The sequence below is a fragment of the Syngnathus typhle genome, linkage group LG18, assembly GCF_033458585.1.
Source record: "Syngnathus typhle isolate RoL2023-S1 ecotype Sweden linkage group LG18, RoL_Styp_1.0, whole genome shotgun sequence".
In the NCBI taxonomy this organism is placed as follows: domain Eukaryota; kingdom Metazoa; phylum Chordata; class Actinopteri; order Syngnathiformes; family Syngnathidae; genus Syngnathus; species Syngnathus typhle.
This window is the reverse complement of record NC_083755.1, coordinates 6,909,214-6,924,103: the sequence shown is the minus strand read 5'-3', so window position 1 is coordinate 6,924,103 and position 14,890 is coordinate 6,909,214. Positions and strand designations below refer to the sequence as shown.

At 49.5% G+C, this 14,890-nt stretch overlaps 2 protein-coding genes across 5 annotated transcripts; one reads left to right on the top strand and one right to left on the bottom strand.

Annotated features, from left to right (window-relative positions):
* The first annotated feature begins 39 nt into the window (after window positions 1-39).
* LOC133142715 (tubulin alpha chain-like) lies at window positions 40-2,867 on the top strand. Of its 2 annotated transcripts, none has more exons than XM_061264176.1 (4): window positions 40-194; window positions 1,070-1,292; window positions 1,404-1,552; window positions 1,649-2,867. In XM_061264176.1, the coding sequence occupies exons 1-4, from the start codon at window positions 192-194 to the stop codon at window positions 2,621-2,623; spliced, it is 1,350 nt and encodes a 449-aa protein (XP_061120160.1). In that variant the 5' UTR covers window positions 40-191; the 3' UTR covers window positions 2,624-2,867. The 2 variants fall into 2 exon arrangements, with proteins under 2 accessions (XP_061120160.1, XP_061120161.1); XM_061264177.1 differs by having other exon boundaries at window positions 142-270.
* taok2b (TAO kinase 2b) lies at window positions 2,780-14,306 on the bottom strand. Of its 3 annotated transcripts, XM_061264170.1 has the most exons (21): window positions 13,759-14,306; window positions 13,421-13,561; window positions 13,291-13,362; window positions 13,115-13,216; window positions 12,912-12,957; window positions 12,734-12,830; window positions 12,529-12,642; window positions 12,345-12,436; window positions 12,185-12,278; window positions 12,008-12,089; window positions 11,772-11,939; window positions 11,481-11,687; window positions 11,181-11,410; window positions 10,935-11,112; window positions 10,715-10,843; window positions 10,443-10,646; window positions 10,146-10,385; window positions 6,571-6,783; window positions 6,318-6,500; window positions 3,773-6,184; window positions 2,780-3,202 (listed from the first exon to the last, which is right to left on the bottom strand). In XM_061264170.1, the coding sequence occupies exons 2-20, from the start codon at window positions 13,550-13,552 to the stop codon at window positions 5,294-5,296; spliced, it is 3,474 nt and encodes a 1,157-aa protein (XP_061120154.1). In that variant the 5' UTR covers window positions 13,553-13,561; window positions 13,759-14,306; the 3' UTR covers window positions 2,780-3,202; window positions 3,773-5,293. The 3 variants fall into 3 exon arrangements, with proteins under 3 accessions (XP_061120154.1, XP_061120153.1, XP_061120152.1); XM_061264169.1 differs by lacking the exons at window positions 2,780-3,202; window positions 3,773-6,184; window positions 6,318-6,500; window positions 6,571-6,783 and having other exon boundaries at window positions 7,122-10,385; window positions 13,759-14,305; XM_061264168.1 differs by lacking the exons at window positions 2,780-3,202; window positions 3,773-6,184; window positions 6,318-6,500; window positions 6,571-6,783 and having other exon boundaries at window positions 7,122-10,646.
* Between the last annotated feature and the right edge of the window lie 584 nt (window positions 14,307-14,890).

The following is a 14,890-nucleotide window of genomic DNA, read 5'->3' as shown; positions in this document are numbered from 1 at the left end:
TCGGGTTTACATGTTTACGAGGAACACGTGAATGCAGCAGGACCAACGGACCGCTCGCGAGAAATTCAAACGTTCAAACTTAGCCCCGCCCCTGGCTCAACTATAAGTACTGGTGCCTCTTTCCCTCCGCAGAGCACTGCAGTTCATTTCTTCAACAGACAACCTAACGTCAGCGAAGAAAAACTTCAAACATGGTTAGTGAAAACCGAGGAACTAATAATAGTGATGCTATTGCCAGTAATATTAAGAGGAATAATGTCAAAATGACAGGTGAGTGTCGCAGTAAAAAAAAAAAAAAAAAAGAACTAGCAACTTCGTCGTGTTTAATGTTATTTACAATACTGTTGATTTAAACTTATCACTGTGTGGTTCAAATGAGTCAATTCTGCGCAATTCTTTAAAAATAAAAAATAGTGCGTCATTTTTGTCTGGCGAGTGAACGCCCAGGCCAAAAAAACGCCTTCGTGGTTCAAACTGACTGGGAGAAAAGGGTTGTGATAACCCAACGATTACCCCTCTTGTTGTCTTTAAATGTGTTTAATGCGTCTTGAGCGATTGATAAACTTGTTACGTATTTAAGCCTTCCTCTTACCAGGCGGTGAAGCCACAAGTTAATCTTCCGCCTCGTGCAAAGTGCGCCATCGGATGGCCGCATGTCCTTGAACGTAACAATGGCAGAGGAGGCAAAATGTACTTTATTACTTAAATACTTTAAGATAATAACAAAAAATGTACAGCCCTCGATTATTTGAATACGTATCGGGTGAAATCAAACTACCCAAAAATGAAGTAACTGCTGACTCACTTGTGAGTTGTATATTTTAAAATCGGTCAGTGCCATCACGTGACTGGCCTGGCTCATCTGGATTGGTGGAATGGACTACGGGTTCCATTGGATTGGATGAAACTTCCATGGATGACAGCAGTCTTTTTAATAGACCAAAATTAAATACATTAATACGATATTTAATTATTCTACAAGTTACTTAAGCAAACTTGGCATGTTGATATGTGACGAAGTTATAAAATGTCAAAAATTGATTTTGTCTCATCTACTCTTCCCTTACAGAGAGAGTGTATTTCCATGCACGTTGGCCAGGCAGGTGTCCAGATGGGCAATGCCTGCTGGGAACTGTACTGCCTGGAGCACGGCATCCAGCCCGATGGCCAGATGCCCAGCGCCAAGACCATCGGAGGCGGCGACGACTCCTATAACACCTTTTTCAGCGAGACCGGCGCCGGCAAGCATGTCCCCAGAGCGATCTTTGTAGATTTGGAGCCGACCGTCATCGGTATGAAGAACGTTTCACTCCACCTGACGTGAAACAGCAACATAATAATATGTCAGTGCTTGTGTCATGGGAGGCCTGTGGTCTGAAATCAATTTTCCTTGCGGTCTGCAGATGAAATCCGCTCAGGGACGTACCGCCAGCTCTTTCATCCCGAGCAGTTGATCACCGGGAAGGAGGACGCGGCCAACAACTACGCTCGCGGTCACTACACTGTCGGAAAAGAGATCATCGATCTGGTCCTTGATAGAACTCGCAAACTGGTAAGAATCTCTGGTGGAAAAAGTTTTGGCCAAACAATACTTATTTGATTAAAAAAAAAAAACATTTCTTATTTTCATCTTCCTCCTTTCCCCCAGGCTGATCAGTGCACAGGCCTACAAGGATTTCTCATCTTCCACTCCTTCGGCGGCGGAACGGGCTCGGGCTTCACCTCCCTGCTGATGGAGCGCCTGTCGGTGGACTACGGCAAGAAGTCCAAGCTGGAGTTTGCCGTGTACCCCGCCCCCCAGGTGTCGACGGCGGTGGTGGAGCCCTACAACTCCATCCTGACCACCCACACGACACTGGAGCACTCGGACTGCGCCTTCATGGTGGACAACGAGGCCATCTACGACATCTGCCGCCGGAACCTGGACATCGAGCGGCCCTCCTACACCAACCTCAACCGGTTGATCGGGCAGATCGTGTCATCCATCACCGCCTCGCTGCGCTTCGACGGCGCCCTCAACGTGGACCTGACTGAGTTCCAGACCAACCTGGTGCCCTACCCGCGCATCCACTTCCCCCTGGTCACCTATGCACCCGTCATCTCTGCCGAGAAGGCCTACCACGAGCAGCTGACGGTGGCCGACATCACCAACTCCTGCTTCGAGCCGGCCAACCAAATGGTCAAGTGCGACCCCCGCCACGGCAAGTACATGGCCTGCTGCCTGCTGTACCGAGGAGACGTGGTGCCCAAGGACGTCAACTCGGCCATCAGCCACATCAAAACCAAGCGCTCCATCCAGTTTGTGGACTGGTGCCCCACCGGCTTCAAGGTTGGCATCAACTACCAACCTCCCACCGTGGTTCCCGGCGGAGACCTGGCCAAGGTGCAGCGGGCCGTCTGCATGCTGAGCAACACCACCGCCATCGCCGAGGCCTGGGCCCGGCTTGACCACAAGTTCGACCTGATGTACGCCAAGCGCGCCTTCGTACACTGGTACGTGGGCGAGGGCATGGAGGAGGGGGAGTTCTCCGAGGCCAGGGAAGACATGGCCGCCCTGGAAAAAGATTACGAGGAGGTGGGCACCGACAGCCTGGCGGATGACGAGGAAGGCGAAGAGTATTAGCGCGTTCAAAATGTTTCCTTATTTGTGTTCTGGCCTGTTGCACACACGGCTAACAATCTTTTCGAAGATTTGTTAAATACCAGGCCGTCGTCTGTTGTGTATTCTGTTCTCTCTTTTGTTCCGTGACTGAGAAAGCACATGACCTTAAGGGGCAAATGTGTTCATATCAATTTATTAACTGTAGTCTAAAGCACCCCATTTTGTTTCCGACACCCGGAATACTTGATTAAAATGTTCAAAACAATACCTTGCACGTCTTGCCACTTCCTTCTGCTTCTGCAGAGATTCACACTTGACAAGTCGTCCACGCCGGACACAACCCAGCATGTTGACAGCTTTTGTTTCATTGAGGAGTCTTAACGCATGCATGCACTGAAGTTCTGGTGTTAAAACAAACAATGACGTCTGTTAGGTTTTCCTTTCCGATTCAGTTCGTTCAGACCTCCGGGAAAGGACCATTTGGACCTCAGCAGCGTCACTGCCGCCGGCTCTGAAATGACCCAGCCGGCGGCTCGGTCGAGGCCTGGCCCTGTTCATGTGTTCTCATTTTCATTGTCCTCCTGTGCTTTCTGTGTAGTCCTGAATCAAAGTTAAAAAAAAGAACACTTAAATTAAAAACTGTAAACAGCCTTTACATTCCAGTGGCCAATTGTAAAAAAAAAAAATGGAGGTCAGAGTTCACGTGAGTCCACTTTCCTCTTCTGTATGTGCTGTACATGCGACTCACTAAAAAATTAGGGATCATCTGTTTTAGAGTGAAATTTCAAGATGAACACAGAATATTAGCTTTAAAGGTTAATCTTATTTGACCTTTTGACCTTACCAATCAGTTTATAGTTTCAAAGAGTGTAATCAGCAGATCGCAACAGAGAGACTGTGGTGCATTTAATGTCATCCTGAAATTTCACATACAGCAAAATCGGCCGGTGGCTGATTGAACGGAGCACCGCTAATATAAAACCGATAGAAATTCAAATTTTGTTTATCATTCAGGCAAACCTGAGGCCATTGGCAGTTTTTGTACGCTTGTCAAAAAGCCATCACTGTTACAAATTGCCACCTGGAAAGCTAGCTCTGGTGGAGTTCGAATGGGGGGGCGACAGGGGCCTTGGCCCCCTCTGAAAGTTTTGAAGTGTGATCAACTTTCACCTGTACCGATTCGAGGATGCTCAGAAGCTAAAATGATCAATGCCGATGGCCTCACGCTTGTCCGGATGACTCCTGAAATGAAATAGAAAACGCATGAATGTATATTCAACAGGTTGCTGTCGTGTCTTTTGATTATTATCATTCAAAAAGTGTCATCATGACTTGACTTCACTGGTCTACACACATACATAAATCATTAACAATTATCAATAACCGCCTATTAATAATCATTAATACCTCACACACGAACCCGACAGTATATATATGATTTTTTTTTTTTTCTTACAGCTTTTTAACCGCAGGTTGAAATAGTGCGATGATACGACGACAGCTACAATCAATAAGGATTGCCTACGGTCATATTGACAAGTCTAGAAAATGCATTTTGGAATCGTTTGCTCTGAAATCTCGGAATTCAACACTGATAGCGTATATCAAAATGACTCGTCGGCATCTGCGCAACTCTATAAAACCGGCTTATAATATTCCACATAAATATGTACAATATAGATAAAAAAAAAATGTGGTGCGGTGAAACGGTTACATTACTTTTCAAATATGTTTTGGTGACGCTTACGAATGTCTCTTGCACATCGAGCTCATGCATTGAAGTGACGTCTATTAAGATACTCTATACGTCATGGATGCCTGAATGATTAATATCTTCCTTCTTTGTTACACTCCTTTTCTCTTTTTACAAACATTCACTTGTGGTCATCAAAGACACATTTTGATGACATGACATCCCTAAAGGCATTGGTGACGTTCCAAGCAACATTTGTCTTTTTAAACCCTACACAAAAAAAATGAATAATTATTATTTTTTTTTTTAAATTAGCCTCAAGTAGACTCATTTTAGCCACTCTTTTGTTTTCTTCTTGGTTAAATTAACAGTGCTTATATATCTGGACACTACATACAAGTACAGTGTGTACACCAAAAACAACAACAAAGTTCTTCCCCAGCTGTCTTCTCAGTTCCTCCATTCCGACACAGAACATCATAGAAGACGCAGCTGCCCAATCTGCAGCTCTGATAGGGAAGAGAGAGAGACAAAAAGTCCTAAAAAGTATTTAAAAAAAAAAAAAAAGGACTATACGACTTGTGTTACATTCCTCTCTCCTCTCTCCCACCCTGAGTGGATAAAGGGAGCAGGATGAAGCTCAAAATGGGGCCTGGCTTTGTCTCACGTGTCCACCGATGTCCTCGTGGCCTAAGGCAGGCCAACTGAGATTGGAATGAAGCTACTGTTCAAAATGGTGCCCTAAGTTACTCATAATTAGAATAACAGTTCTTAGAATATGAATATAATCCAATTAATTTAGGTAGTGATTCTTTCGTGTACCACTAGAGGGAGCCTGCGTACTACTAGCGGTACTCGTGTCACATTCAGAATCACAGATTTTTGGGGCCTCCAATTGTTTAGTGATTAACAGTATTCTCTAATATAAGTGGGGAAAGTTGGGGAAACTTCTCTCGGAAAAGTGTTCCTGAAGCCAAAAGGTTTCGAGGACTCCGAGATTAGGAGTAGGAGAGGTGCGAGCCGTTGGAGATGTGCGAGGTGACCGAGGTGCTCCGGCTCAGGACGGCGTCAGGCCCGGCGGGTGCCCCGGGTCCCCCGCCGGACGCCGTCCTCCTCAGAGGCTGGGGGCTGTTTCTCAGCGCCATCAGACTGGGGGCGGCCCGAATACCTCCGTAGACCCCCCCCTGCGAGGACGAGGAGGAAGACGAGGAGGAGGAGGGGCCGGAGATGGACGGAGGGGCCGGGGGTGGCGGAGGTAGCATGGCGAGGGACTGAGAGGAGGAGCGCGAGGGCAGGTGATGGGAAAAGGGCAAGGGGAGGGGATGGACCAGATCTCCGCCGGGACCCCGCGCTCCGGGCCAGTCCCTCTCCTTCTCCCGTTCCCGGTCGTGATCCCGCTCCCGTTCGCGGTACAACTGCGGTGTGCTCTGGTGGTGGTAGTGCTGGGGGAGATGGTGGCGCTGGTGGTGGGAGGAAGACGAGGAGGACGACGAAGAGGAGGAATGGGGCGAGTGATGCGGCTCCCTCCCCCCGTCCCTCCCCATCGCCAGCGCCATTGCCAAGTGCGAGGAGGAGGAGTCGCTCCGTCGCTCCCCTCGCTCTCCTCCGCCGCTGCTGTTGTGGCTGCGTCGCGACGGTTGCGGCATGGCTGCGGCCATGGGGTGCACCCCGTGGCTCCAGTGGCTGGTGGAGCGGGGGGCCGGCGGCGGCGCGTTAGGGTAACCCTGTTTGGAGTAGGCGTCGCCCGGGAGGCCCGTGAGGGTCAGGCCGGTGAAGCCCAGACGTAAACTCTCAGAGTCAAAGGACTCGATTTCGCTAGCCTGACGTTCCAGGAGAGTGCGGATGCGCTCGGAACGCTCGTTCTGAAGGGACAACATCTCCTCCTCGATCTGAGGGAAGAAAATGATGAACTTCAAGCGGGTGGAGCCGTGAGTGATGCAAGACAGAGTAAAAGGGGCATGCACTATAAAATCCAAGATACTGGCACGGGTGAAAAGTGACATCGTGCTGAAAAGTTCTGACCCTCTGCTCCAGCAGCGCCCGTCGGATGGAGACCCTCTGCTCCAGGTCTTTGACCTCCCTCTCGTGCTGGGTGTCTGTATGGATCTTGATCTTGCTCTGGTAGGCGTTGAGCAGCTCCAGTTCCTGCTGCAGTTGCATACGCAGCACCTTGTACTCGGCCTCCTGCGTCTCGTCCAATCGCAGCTACAAAAAAAAAAAGGGGAGGGGGAGTTATTTAAGAAGGATATAAAAGGAATATGCTTTCTTTACTCACAGCCTGCGTGGACAACATATCATTGATGGAGTGGTCGTACTGCTCGGCCAGGATGGCCAGCTTCCGGGTCTGTTCATCCTTCAGGCGCTTCAGCACGGCCTTGTGGTCCGATTTGGGGGTGTTCTCCAGAAGGTGGTTCCGCAGGGCTTTGTACTGGCGGGTTTGGATCTTGCACGTGTCCTGGAACTGCCGCTTGATCTGCAGCTCTTTGGACTGCAGGATGGAGAGAGAGAAGGAGGGGTGGGGGGTGGAGAGATCCAGGTCTAGCATGCATCATTGAACATGGGGATCTTGGAATAATCAATTTATTTTATAACAATTTTCCAATCAACCAATTACATGAAACTAAAAATGTTGATATGTGAGCCTGTTTAATTTATTTGTTTTTACTTGAATTTTTTTTTTAATACTTCTTTTATATGAATTCTCAAATGTTTTAAAACTCAAAATAAAAAAAAAGTGACCACGATGACAAAAAGGCTGATGTTAGGGAGAAAGTCACAAATGACAACAAAGGAAACTGAAATCATAAAAACAAACAAGACAATGAGTTAAATAAAGCTGCATTTATTTTACTGTAAAGAAAAATAGGACAGCTTTTTTTTTAAGCATGTGAGGAACACAGCCAAATGTGAATTAAAAAAAAAAAAAGGCTGCCAAACATCGCACTTCTGCTCTTGAAAGAAATACTGCTTCAATTTGGTATAAAACAACACAATACGAACATGTAAACGTACACAAAGGAACAGGGGAACACTCAACACACAAATGGAAATCAATGGCAAATAACTTAACAAATTAAATATGACGTGAAATATTTCAAATGAAAATAAAAAACCCAAAAGCAAAGCTCAAACTGTTTCCCCTGAGGGAGTTTTGCTTTTTTTTTTTTTTTAACAACTTCTACATCACATACAGCTGAGATGTCCTCGCCAATATGCATGACGCATTTGAGCTTATTTTGAAATGTACCCTGTCGCAAAAAAAAATTTACGCCTTCCCACGGAATTTATGATTTTTGCCTATTTAGAATTTTTGGGGAAGAAAAAAAAAAACCCCAATAGCATTACTTTGGTCTATCTGGTAGCATCTTTGGACTGTTGTCGCCATCTTGTGGCATCTATAGGTAATTACGATATACTACAGCCCTTTTAAAGATCCTGTTAAGTGAAAATAAATATATCTTTTTTTTTCTTTTCTGGTCCAACCTAATAAACGTTTTCTAGCCCTCTTTGGGGAAAAACCAACCAGCACTTCAGATTACATCTAACTTCACATTCAGGAAACGATTGTCTATATGGCTTCATATAATAAAAACACATCAAATATTAGACTTCAAATATCCACTATTCATTTCAGTCTTCCCGTAAATTGTTTTTTTTAAAGCATTTGTGCAAATATTTATTTCAAAGGCACTCAACGGCTCTACGTGACTAAATCAAAACTCAAAGTTTACATGGTAAAACCTAACAAGATTATCGCATAAACAGCAATAAAAAATTGAAATTGGACTCAAATAGTTGCTGATATCTGGTTTTTTTTTTCTTCTTCTTGTCGCACACTAGATTTGGTCGTGACATTTATCGCACGCTGTGACTGACTAGTGTTTGGTCTCGGGCGAAACGGTGTCCGCACTTAACTCCGTCATATTTGTTCCAAGTATAAAGTAAGAACACCAAAATGAAATAGAAACAAAATTGCACAAACACGATCCAAAAAAAAAACCCACCTTCCAATTGTCTTACAAATGAAGAACAAAACATAAGTGTAAGGAACTTTTACAAAAAGCAAAATAATAAAATGTTAAAGCCCGATTTTGGGAGTATGCCTGCGTGAACTATAACACATGCGAGTGCCCGCGTGCCCCTTTCTCTCTGCTCTCATCTCCACGGCCGAACCTTCCCCCTGACAAACCTTCCCGAGGACGTTCTCCGCAGAGCGCACTCCCACCGGGTGTCGTCGCGGAGTATCCTCTCCCTCTCCGCTCTACGCCGCCTCTCCATCTCGCGCCTCACTCTTTCCCTCAGCCTGGCTTCCCTCACCTCGCGGGGCAGAAGTCGGGGCAGCCTGCTGGGCCGCCTCGTCTTCAAAAGCCCGGCTCGCCTCAACCGGCGATCGATGCCGACCGGAAGCTTCTGGATCAGCTTGCCGGCGAGATTGAGCACGAGCGAATTGGTCAGGTCGGCGAGGACCCCGAGCGGGCGCCGGACAAACCGCTTCACCCAGCGGGTGGCCTGCGCCAGGTAGGAAGGCCGCCTGCGGCGAGCTTGCTGATTTAAAGGGAGGCTCTTGAGGGGGACGGGGATTTTGGAGCGCCGCACCCCCCAGTTGCGCCCCGCTTTGGGGAACATCTCGTACAGGCTGCGCTCGGCCACGCCGCCGAGAAGCGACTGGCACACGGCGAAGAGCGGGCGCGGCAGGCGGAAAAGCACACGCATGCACAGCCGGTTGACTTTGCGGGGGCCGCGCTGGAGGAAGCGGCGGGCCGGCCGCACCACCAGCACCACCAGCAGGTAGAGCGAGAGGAAGAGAGAGGGCGAGCTCAGGAAGGAAGCCGACACTAAAATCATGGGCACGTAGTACATCCCCAAGCTGAAGGAGAGCCCCAAACTCATGAGGCCGCTGGCCCACAGGCTGAGCGACAGATAGGAGGAAAAGGAAAGGGAAAAGAAGGAGCGCAGAAGGAGGTAAGAGAAGAAATGGGCCAGGAGGGCCAGCTCGGCAGACAGGATGAGCGACCCGAGCGAGGGCGGAGGAGGCGAGCGGCGCAGAGACAAGAGGAAAACGCACAAGAGGAGCAAGGTGAGGCCGCAGGGCCGGGCGGCGGCCCAAAGCGACAGCAGGAGACACAGCGAGTGAGAGAAGAGCCACGGGAAGGATGAGGGCGGAGGAGGAGGAGGGAGGGGGGCGTTTGCGGCGGGCTCCAGCTCCTCGGGGACCTCTGGGAAGTAGAACTCGGACAGGTCGTCCAGCTCCTGCTCGCGGGCGCGTCTCATTTCCAGAGACAACGTGTTAATGAGTTGCTCAGAGGGGCAGCCGTCGGCCACGCCTCTGCCTTCCTCCTCCTCCTCTTCTTCTTCCTCGTCCCCCCACTGCTGCCCTTGCACCTCCCTGGCATCTTCCCAGCTCTGGAGCTCATCGGAGCCTCTGCGCTTTGACCTGACGTCACGCTCGGGGTCAGCGTAATGGGTGGGAAGGTCACCATCTCTAAATGGTGCCGGCTTCTCGTGGTCATCAAAAACAACTTCCTCCCCCTCTCTAAATTGGGCGCCATTTTGCCGCTGAAGCCCTTCCACCTCCCTCAACTCTTCCCAGCCTTCTCTTGCCTTCATCGCATCATCGTGTAAACATTCGCTGCCCTCTGCTACTTTCTCTTTGGTCACGTGTCGCTTTTCTAACTCCCCACCGTGGTTCTCTGTTGTCTGACTCGCTTCAACTTGCCAGCACTCGCTTCTCTTTGGCTCGACGTCATCATGGTGTACAGATTCGGAGCCTTGCTCGTCTTCCTCTAGCTTTTCTATCTGTGTCTCCTCTGCCAAGGCGCCATCTGAGCTCTGGCTCTGGTTGTCACTCACTTTGAGGCTCTTGGGCTGCTGTCGGACCTCCACGGCGTGCTTCTGACGCAGCTCTTGCTCACGCCGCTTGTTGTACTCCATCTGGTTGGTGAGCTCCGTCTGGTGCTGGGTGCGGATGAGCTCGGCCCGGGTACGCTGCACCAGACTCAGCTGGCGGAACTCCAGCTCCTGCGTGGACTCGTGGTGGCGCAGCAGCATGGCGCACTCCAGGTCCTTCAGCGTCTGCTTCTTGTTCAGCTCCTGGTGGACAACGGCATCACCGATGCAAATCGTCCTCGAGCTCACTCTCCGGGTTACCTCTCGGAGGAGATCCTGCTCCAGGTTGTGGCGTGCCAGCAGCATCTTCCTCTTGTACTGGCGACTCTGGAGCTCATAATACTGCCTCTGCCTCCTCAGCAGCCCCGACTCCTCCTCCGCCTGGAGCTGCTGCAGACACTCCTTCTGGTGCACCAGCCACTCCTGCTTCTCCCGCTTCGGCGTCGACTGGTTCTCGTTCAGCTCCTTGAGCGACGGATGGATCCATTTCAATGTGTTGAAAGCGGATGTAAATATAAAAGCTGCCAAGATACCTCTTTGAGTTGCTCTTTGCGTTGCCGATACTGTCGTTTCTGCGACTCCAGCAGACTGGTCAACTCTTTCTTTTGCTGGCCGAGTATGTGTTGCTGGAACTTCTTCTCCTCAGTCAGGACCGCTTTGGTCTGTGGAGCAAATAGAAAAAAAAGTCTCGCTCTCATCCTCTCACTTCCGGAGCATTTCTCAGCAACACCATCGTCGAATACAACAAGTCACCTCCTTGTCCATGATAGCCGAGTGCTTCTTGCACAACTTTTCACCCTCCATAGAGAAGCTGTTCCTCTGGTTCTCCAGTTCCTTGTCCAGCCTCAGCTGGTGTTCATCCATCTCTGCTTTGAGCTTGTTTTCAAGACCCATCAACTGTTTCTGGTGCTGCCGCCGCATACGTTTGTACCTGCAAGGAGCTGTATTGTAATTTAGCTCATTGGGTTTTGGTGCTGTTTTCGCATATCACCGCTTTACCCGGACATCTGCTCTCGAAGGGCCGACCCCTGCTCGTGCTCTTGGATCTGGCGGGTGACGAGCGAGGCGGTCCGGATGGTGGCGAAATGGTCACGGCCTCGACGGCGCCTCCCCCCTCCTCCTCCCCCTCCTGCTCCTCCGCCTCCTGCCCCACTTCCACCGGCGGAAGAGGCATCTCGCTGCAAGTCCACCTCCGGCTGGTAGGGGTCGTCGTAGATGTTGTCGTGGCTCTGCGGGAAATGACAATAGCGGACGGGTTGAGTTGAGCTGCGAGCCTCCAAAGTGTACGTTTGGACTGACCAGGGGCTTGTGCAGGACGGAGCTGTTGGAGGTGACGGTGTGCTCGCCCTCCTGCATCATGGCCATCTCGCCGCTGTCGTCCGAGCCGTCCGCCAGGCTGTTGACCGAACTGCTTTGGGAGCTGGCGCTGATGGACATGGACGGCAACGAGTGGGAGCTTTCCATGCTGTTGACTGTGCCGGTGCGCAGCATGTACTGCTCCACGTCCTGAAAAGGGTCGATGATGAAAAACATGATGTGTTTGGCTGTGAAAAACTGATCTCTTTTTTTTTTTTTTCTTTTTCTCCCTACCTCTTCTTCGTCAGCCCCTTCTGGCGCCGGCCCATTGTGTGCCTCGTGGAAAAGGATTTTCTTCATCTTCCTGTACTGAAGGTTGTCCAGCTCGCGGACAGCGTCCTTGGTGCGCGCAATGAGGTCCATCACGCTGGTCATAGGACGCTCTCTGCATAGGAAATGGTGCTGGAAGGGAGAAATGGGTTGAACAAAATGGAGGGCTTACGATAAATGAGCTTTGTGACGACGTTCACCTTGAGCAGCACGTCGGAGGTAGGTCTGTCCTGGGCAATCTTCTGCAAGCACGAGTCCACAAAATTGCGGAAATAATCCGACCTGAAAGACAACGCTGGTGTTTGAAGGAGCCAATAAAAATGTTTGGCGACACACACACACACACACACACACACACACATACACACACTACTTACCAGTGATTGGACTGCAACACGGGGCTTTCATTCTGCGCGATGTGGTATAAGGCACTCATAGCATTCATGTTGAACAGAGGAGGCTTCCTTTCGGCTAGACGAGGACAAAGCGGAACAGTGAGATGAGGGACGCAAAAGGCAAACAAGAAATCAATCTTACCCAGCTCAATGCAGGTAATGCCAAGTGACCACACATCCACCTTTCCGTCGTACTGACCCTCGTCCATGGCCAGGATCACCTCGGGTGCCATCCTGCACGGAGGAGACAAGACAAATATTGAACCACTTGCCACTTTTCCCCTCGACGGATCACGAGAGGCGGCGCGTGATATGAAAGCTCCTACCAGTAAGGTGTTCCTACAAAAGAGTTGGCCGGGGCGACGATGGAGGCGGAGCCAAAGTCGCCCAGTTTGACCTGACCAGGCTCCGTGAGCAAAATGTTTCCTGCTTTCACATCCCTGAGAGAAAACCACAGCTCAGCATAATGAAGACAAAGGTCGCACTAAAACGTGAGCAAACGAATTGTCGCAAATTGACAAAGCGGCGTACCGATGAATCATGTTGTGCGAGTGAAGATAGACCAGACCCTGCAGTGCACCGTGGGTAATGGCGGCTATTTCCACTTCCTGGAGGGGCTTCTTGTGGACTAAGTGAAGAGAAGTCACAAGATGTTAAGCTTCGAGTACGCCGGCGAGGAATCGTGAGCAACGGGTCGCTCCGCTCTTACCTTCCAGAAGGTCGGAAGCCGAGCCCAAGCAGTACTCCATCACCAGCTGACAGAAAGAGAGAGAGAGGTGTCTATGTGAGCTATTTTTGGCTCATCCAGAGCGACAATAACAACATTCACGGTTGACCCGGTGGAGCGTTTCCAGCTTGACACGTAAAACAATTTCAAAAAAACAGCGAGAGAGTGTGCAAGCATCGGCTTACCCATGCCGTGTGCTCCCTCAAGTAGCAGCCGTGGTACTCCACCGTGTTGGGGTGTCGCAGTTTCTGGAGGAACTTGACTTCCTTGATGATATCCTGCCATTTCTAAAACGCAAACACAAGTGCCGATTGAGCCAGCATGACATACGCTTGCATGTATTGGTGAGCACCACTGTTACCTCATTGGACTGTTTGCCGCTGTAGGACATCTTCTTGATGGCCACCACTTCATTGGTGCGGATGTCGTGGGCCTAATAGCCAAACAGATGATGAGTGGCAAATGGGGGGTGGGGGGATGACACAACTCACAAAGTACACAGCTCCAAAACTCCCATGTCCAATCTCCCTCAGGTCGGTGAAGAGCTTCTCAGGATCCTCCCTGCAGAAGAGCTCAGCCACCTCCGGGTCCTTCAGGCTCCCGGCCCGCACACTCGAAGGCATGACCACCGCCTGGGTGGTCGGGATTTACACAGTAATGTTTATAAAGATCCAAAAGTATATGCTACATTTATACTGATGCTCATCGAAGGACATGAGATGAACAGACATCAATTAAACACTTCTAGTTCAATGTTGCTGCAACACGTCAGAAGACACAAAAGGTTTTAATGTCTTCATTTATTTAATGATTGCAATGCTTTTCTTACCGTGGCTTTTGATATCCACTGTAGCTAGCCAAAGCTAGCTAACTGGCCTGGATGGAAAAATGTAGGTCTCACTCCCCCTTTATGGTTCCCCCTTCCCACCCCCAGTGCGCCTACTCAGCGCGAGCAAACTGCATTTTGCCTGCAGACACCGATACTCAAACTTGTCGCCATCCTGACACTGCCGGGGGAAATCGGACAGAATATTGCAGGCGACATGAAGGAAAGCGGCCCATGGAGTGCGCTGGTGACAGCTAGTTGGCTGGTTGTCAAGCTAACGGAGCTAGCGGTGACAAGAGCGGCCGCTATCACAATCGCACGCTAATTAGCGGTGTCGATTCTAGCGACATTAGGAGCCAATTGGGAAGTCCGCATCGTGGAATGATGTCATAAATCCCCGCGAGGTTGCTCCATGTTCCGCTGGGTGCTGTCATGGGGGTTAATGGCTTTCTTCCGCTGTTCGCCTTCTCCCCATTTTGCTCGACATTGGTTTTTGTTCAGTACTCCGTGATGGCGGAGGAGCGGGTGGGAGAGGAAAAGAAAGCGGAAGTTGTCTTCTTCCCCGTAAGCAGCCTGAGCCGTGTTAGGGAAAACACTGCCCTCGTGTGGTTGAACTATGAATAGCAATACAATGGGCCCCGTATGTTTGCGGTTTGGCACTCATGTAAGAATTAAAATAAACGTGACAGAAACATAAAATACTTATTTTTTATTTGGGGAAAAAATATTGAATTCATATATAGATTATTATGGGGAGAGCTAACCCCTATTTTAGGGTTAAAACGCTTATTGGCATCAAAACGCCTCTTATTCAACTACGGATATCTTTATTTTCCACTGCCCATGAGACCTGGAACGACCTCTCGGATGTCCAAGTGTGTTTGGTCCAAGTGGGGGCTAAAAAATAAATAAATCGCAAACTCATTGCATAGCCCAGTGGATTATGTCGTTTATGCAACAGATTATTCTCTTTTTTTACATAAGAGGAAAGCAGGCAGAGGTGGAAAGGTCACAGATGGGAAAACACAAAGCTTAGCCAGTTAATCAAGACTAACATGTGGATCCGCACTGATGGAGGTTAAGTGGATAATTTAAAAAAAAAAAACCTGAAATTATTCATTCGTTGAGTTCTTTT

Excerpts from the sequence above, each read along its gene's own strand:
- LOC133142715 (XM_061264176.1), top strand. Across the intron at positions 1,293-1,403 it reads TTTGGAGCCGACCGTCATCG|ATGAAATCCGCTCAGGGACG; the intron begins GTATGAAGAACG and ends TGCGGTCTGCAG. Across the intron at positions 1,553-1,648 it reads TTGATAGAACTCGCAAACTG|GCTGATCAGTGCACAGGCCT; the intron begins GTAAGAATCTCT and ends CCTTTCCCCCAG.
- taok2b (XM_061264168.1), bottom strand. The coding sequence starts at position 13,552 with ATGCCTTCGAGTGTGCGGGCCGGGAGCCTGAAGGACCCGGAGGTGGCT. Across the intron at positions 13,217-13,290 it reads GCGGCAAACAGTCCAATGAG|AAATGGCAGGATATCATCAA; the intron begins GTAACAGTGGTG and ends TTTGCGTTTTAG. Across the intron at positions 11,688-11,771 it reads AAGGGGCTGACGAAGAAGAG|GACGTGGAGCAGTACATGCT; the intron begins GTAGGGAGAAAA and ends GACCCTTTTCAG.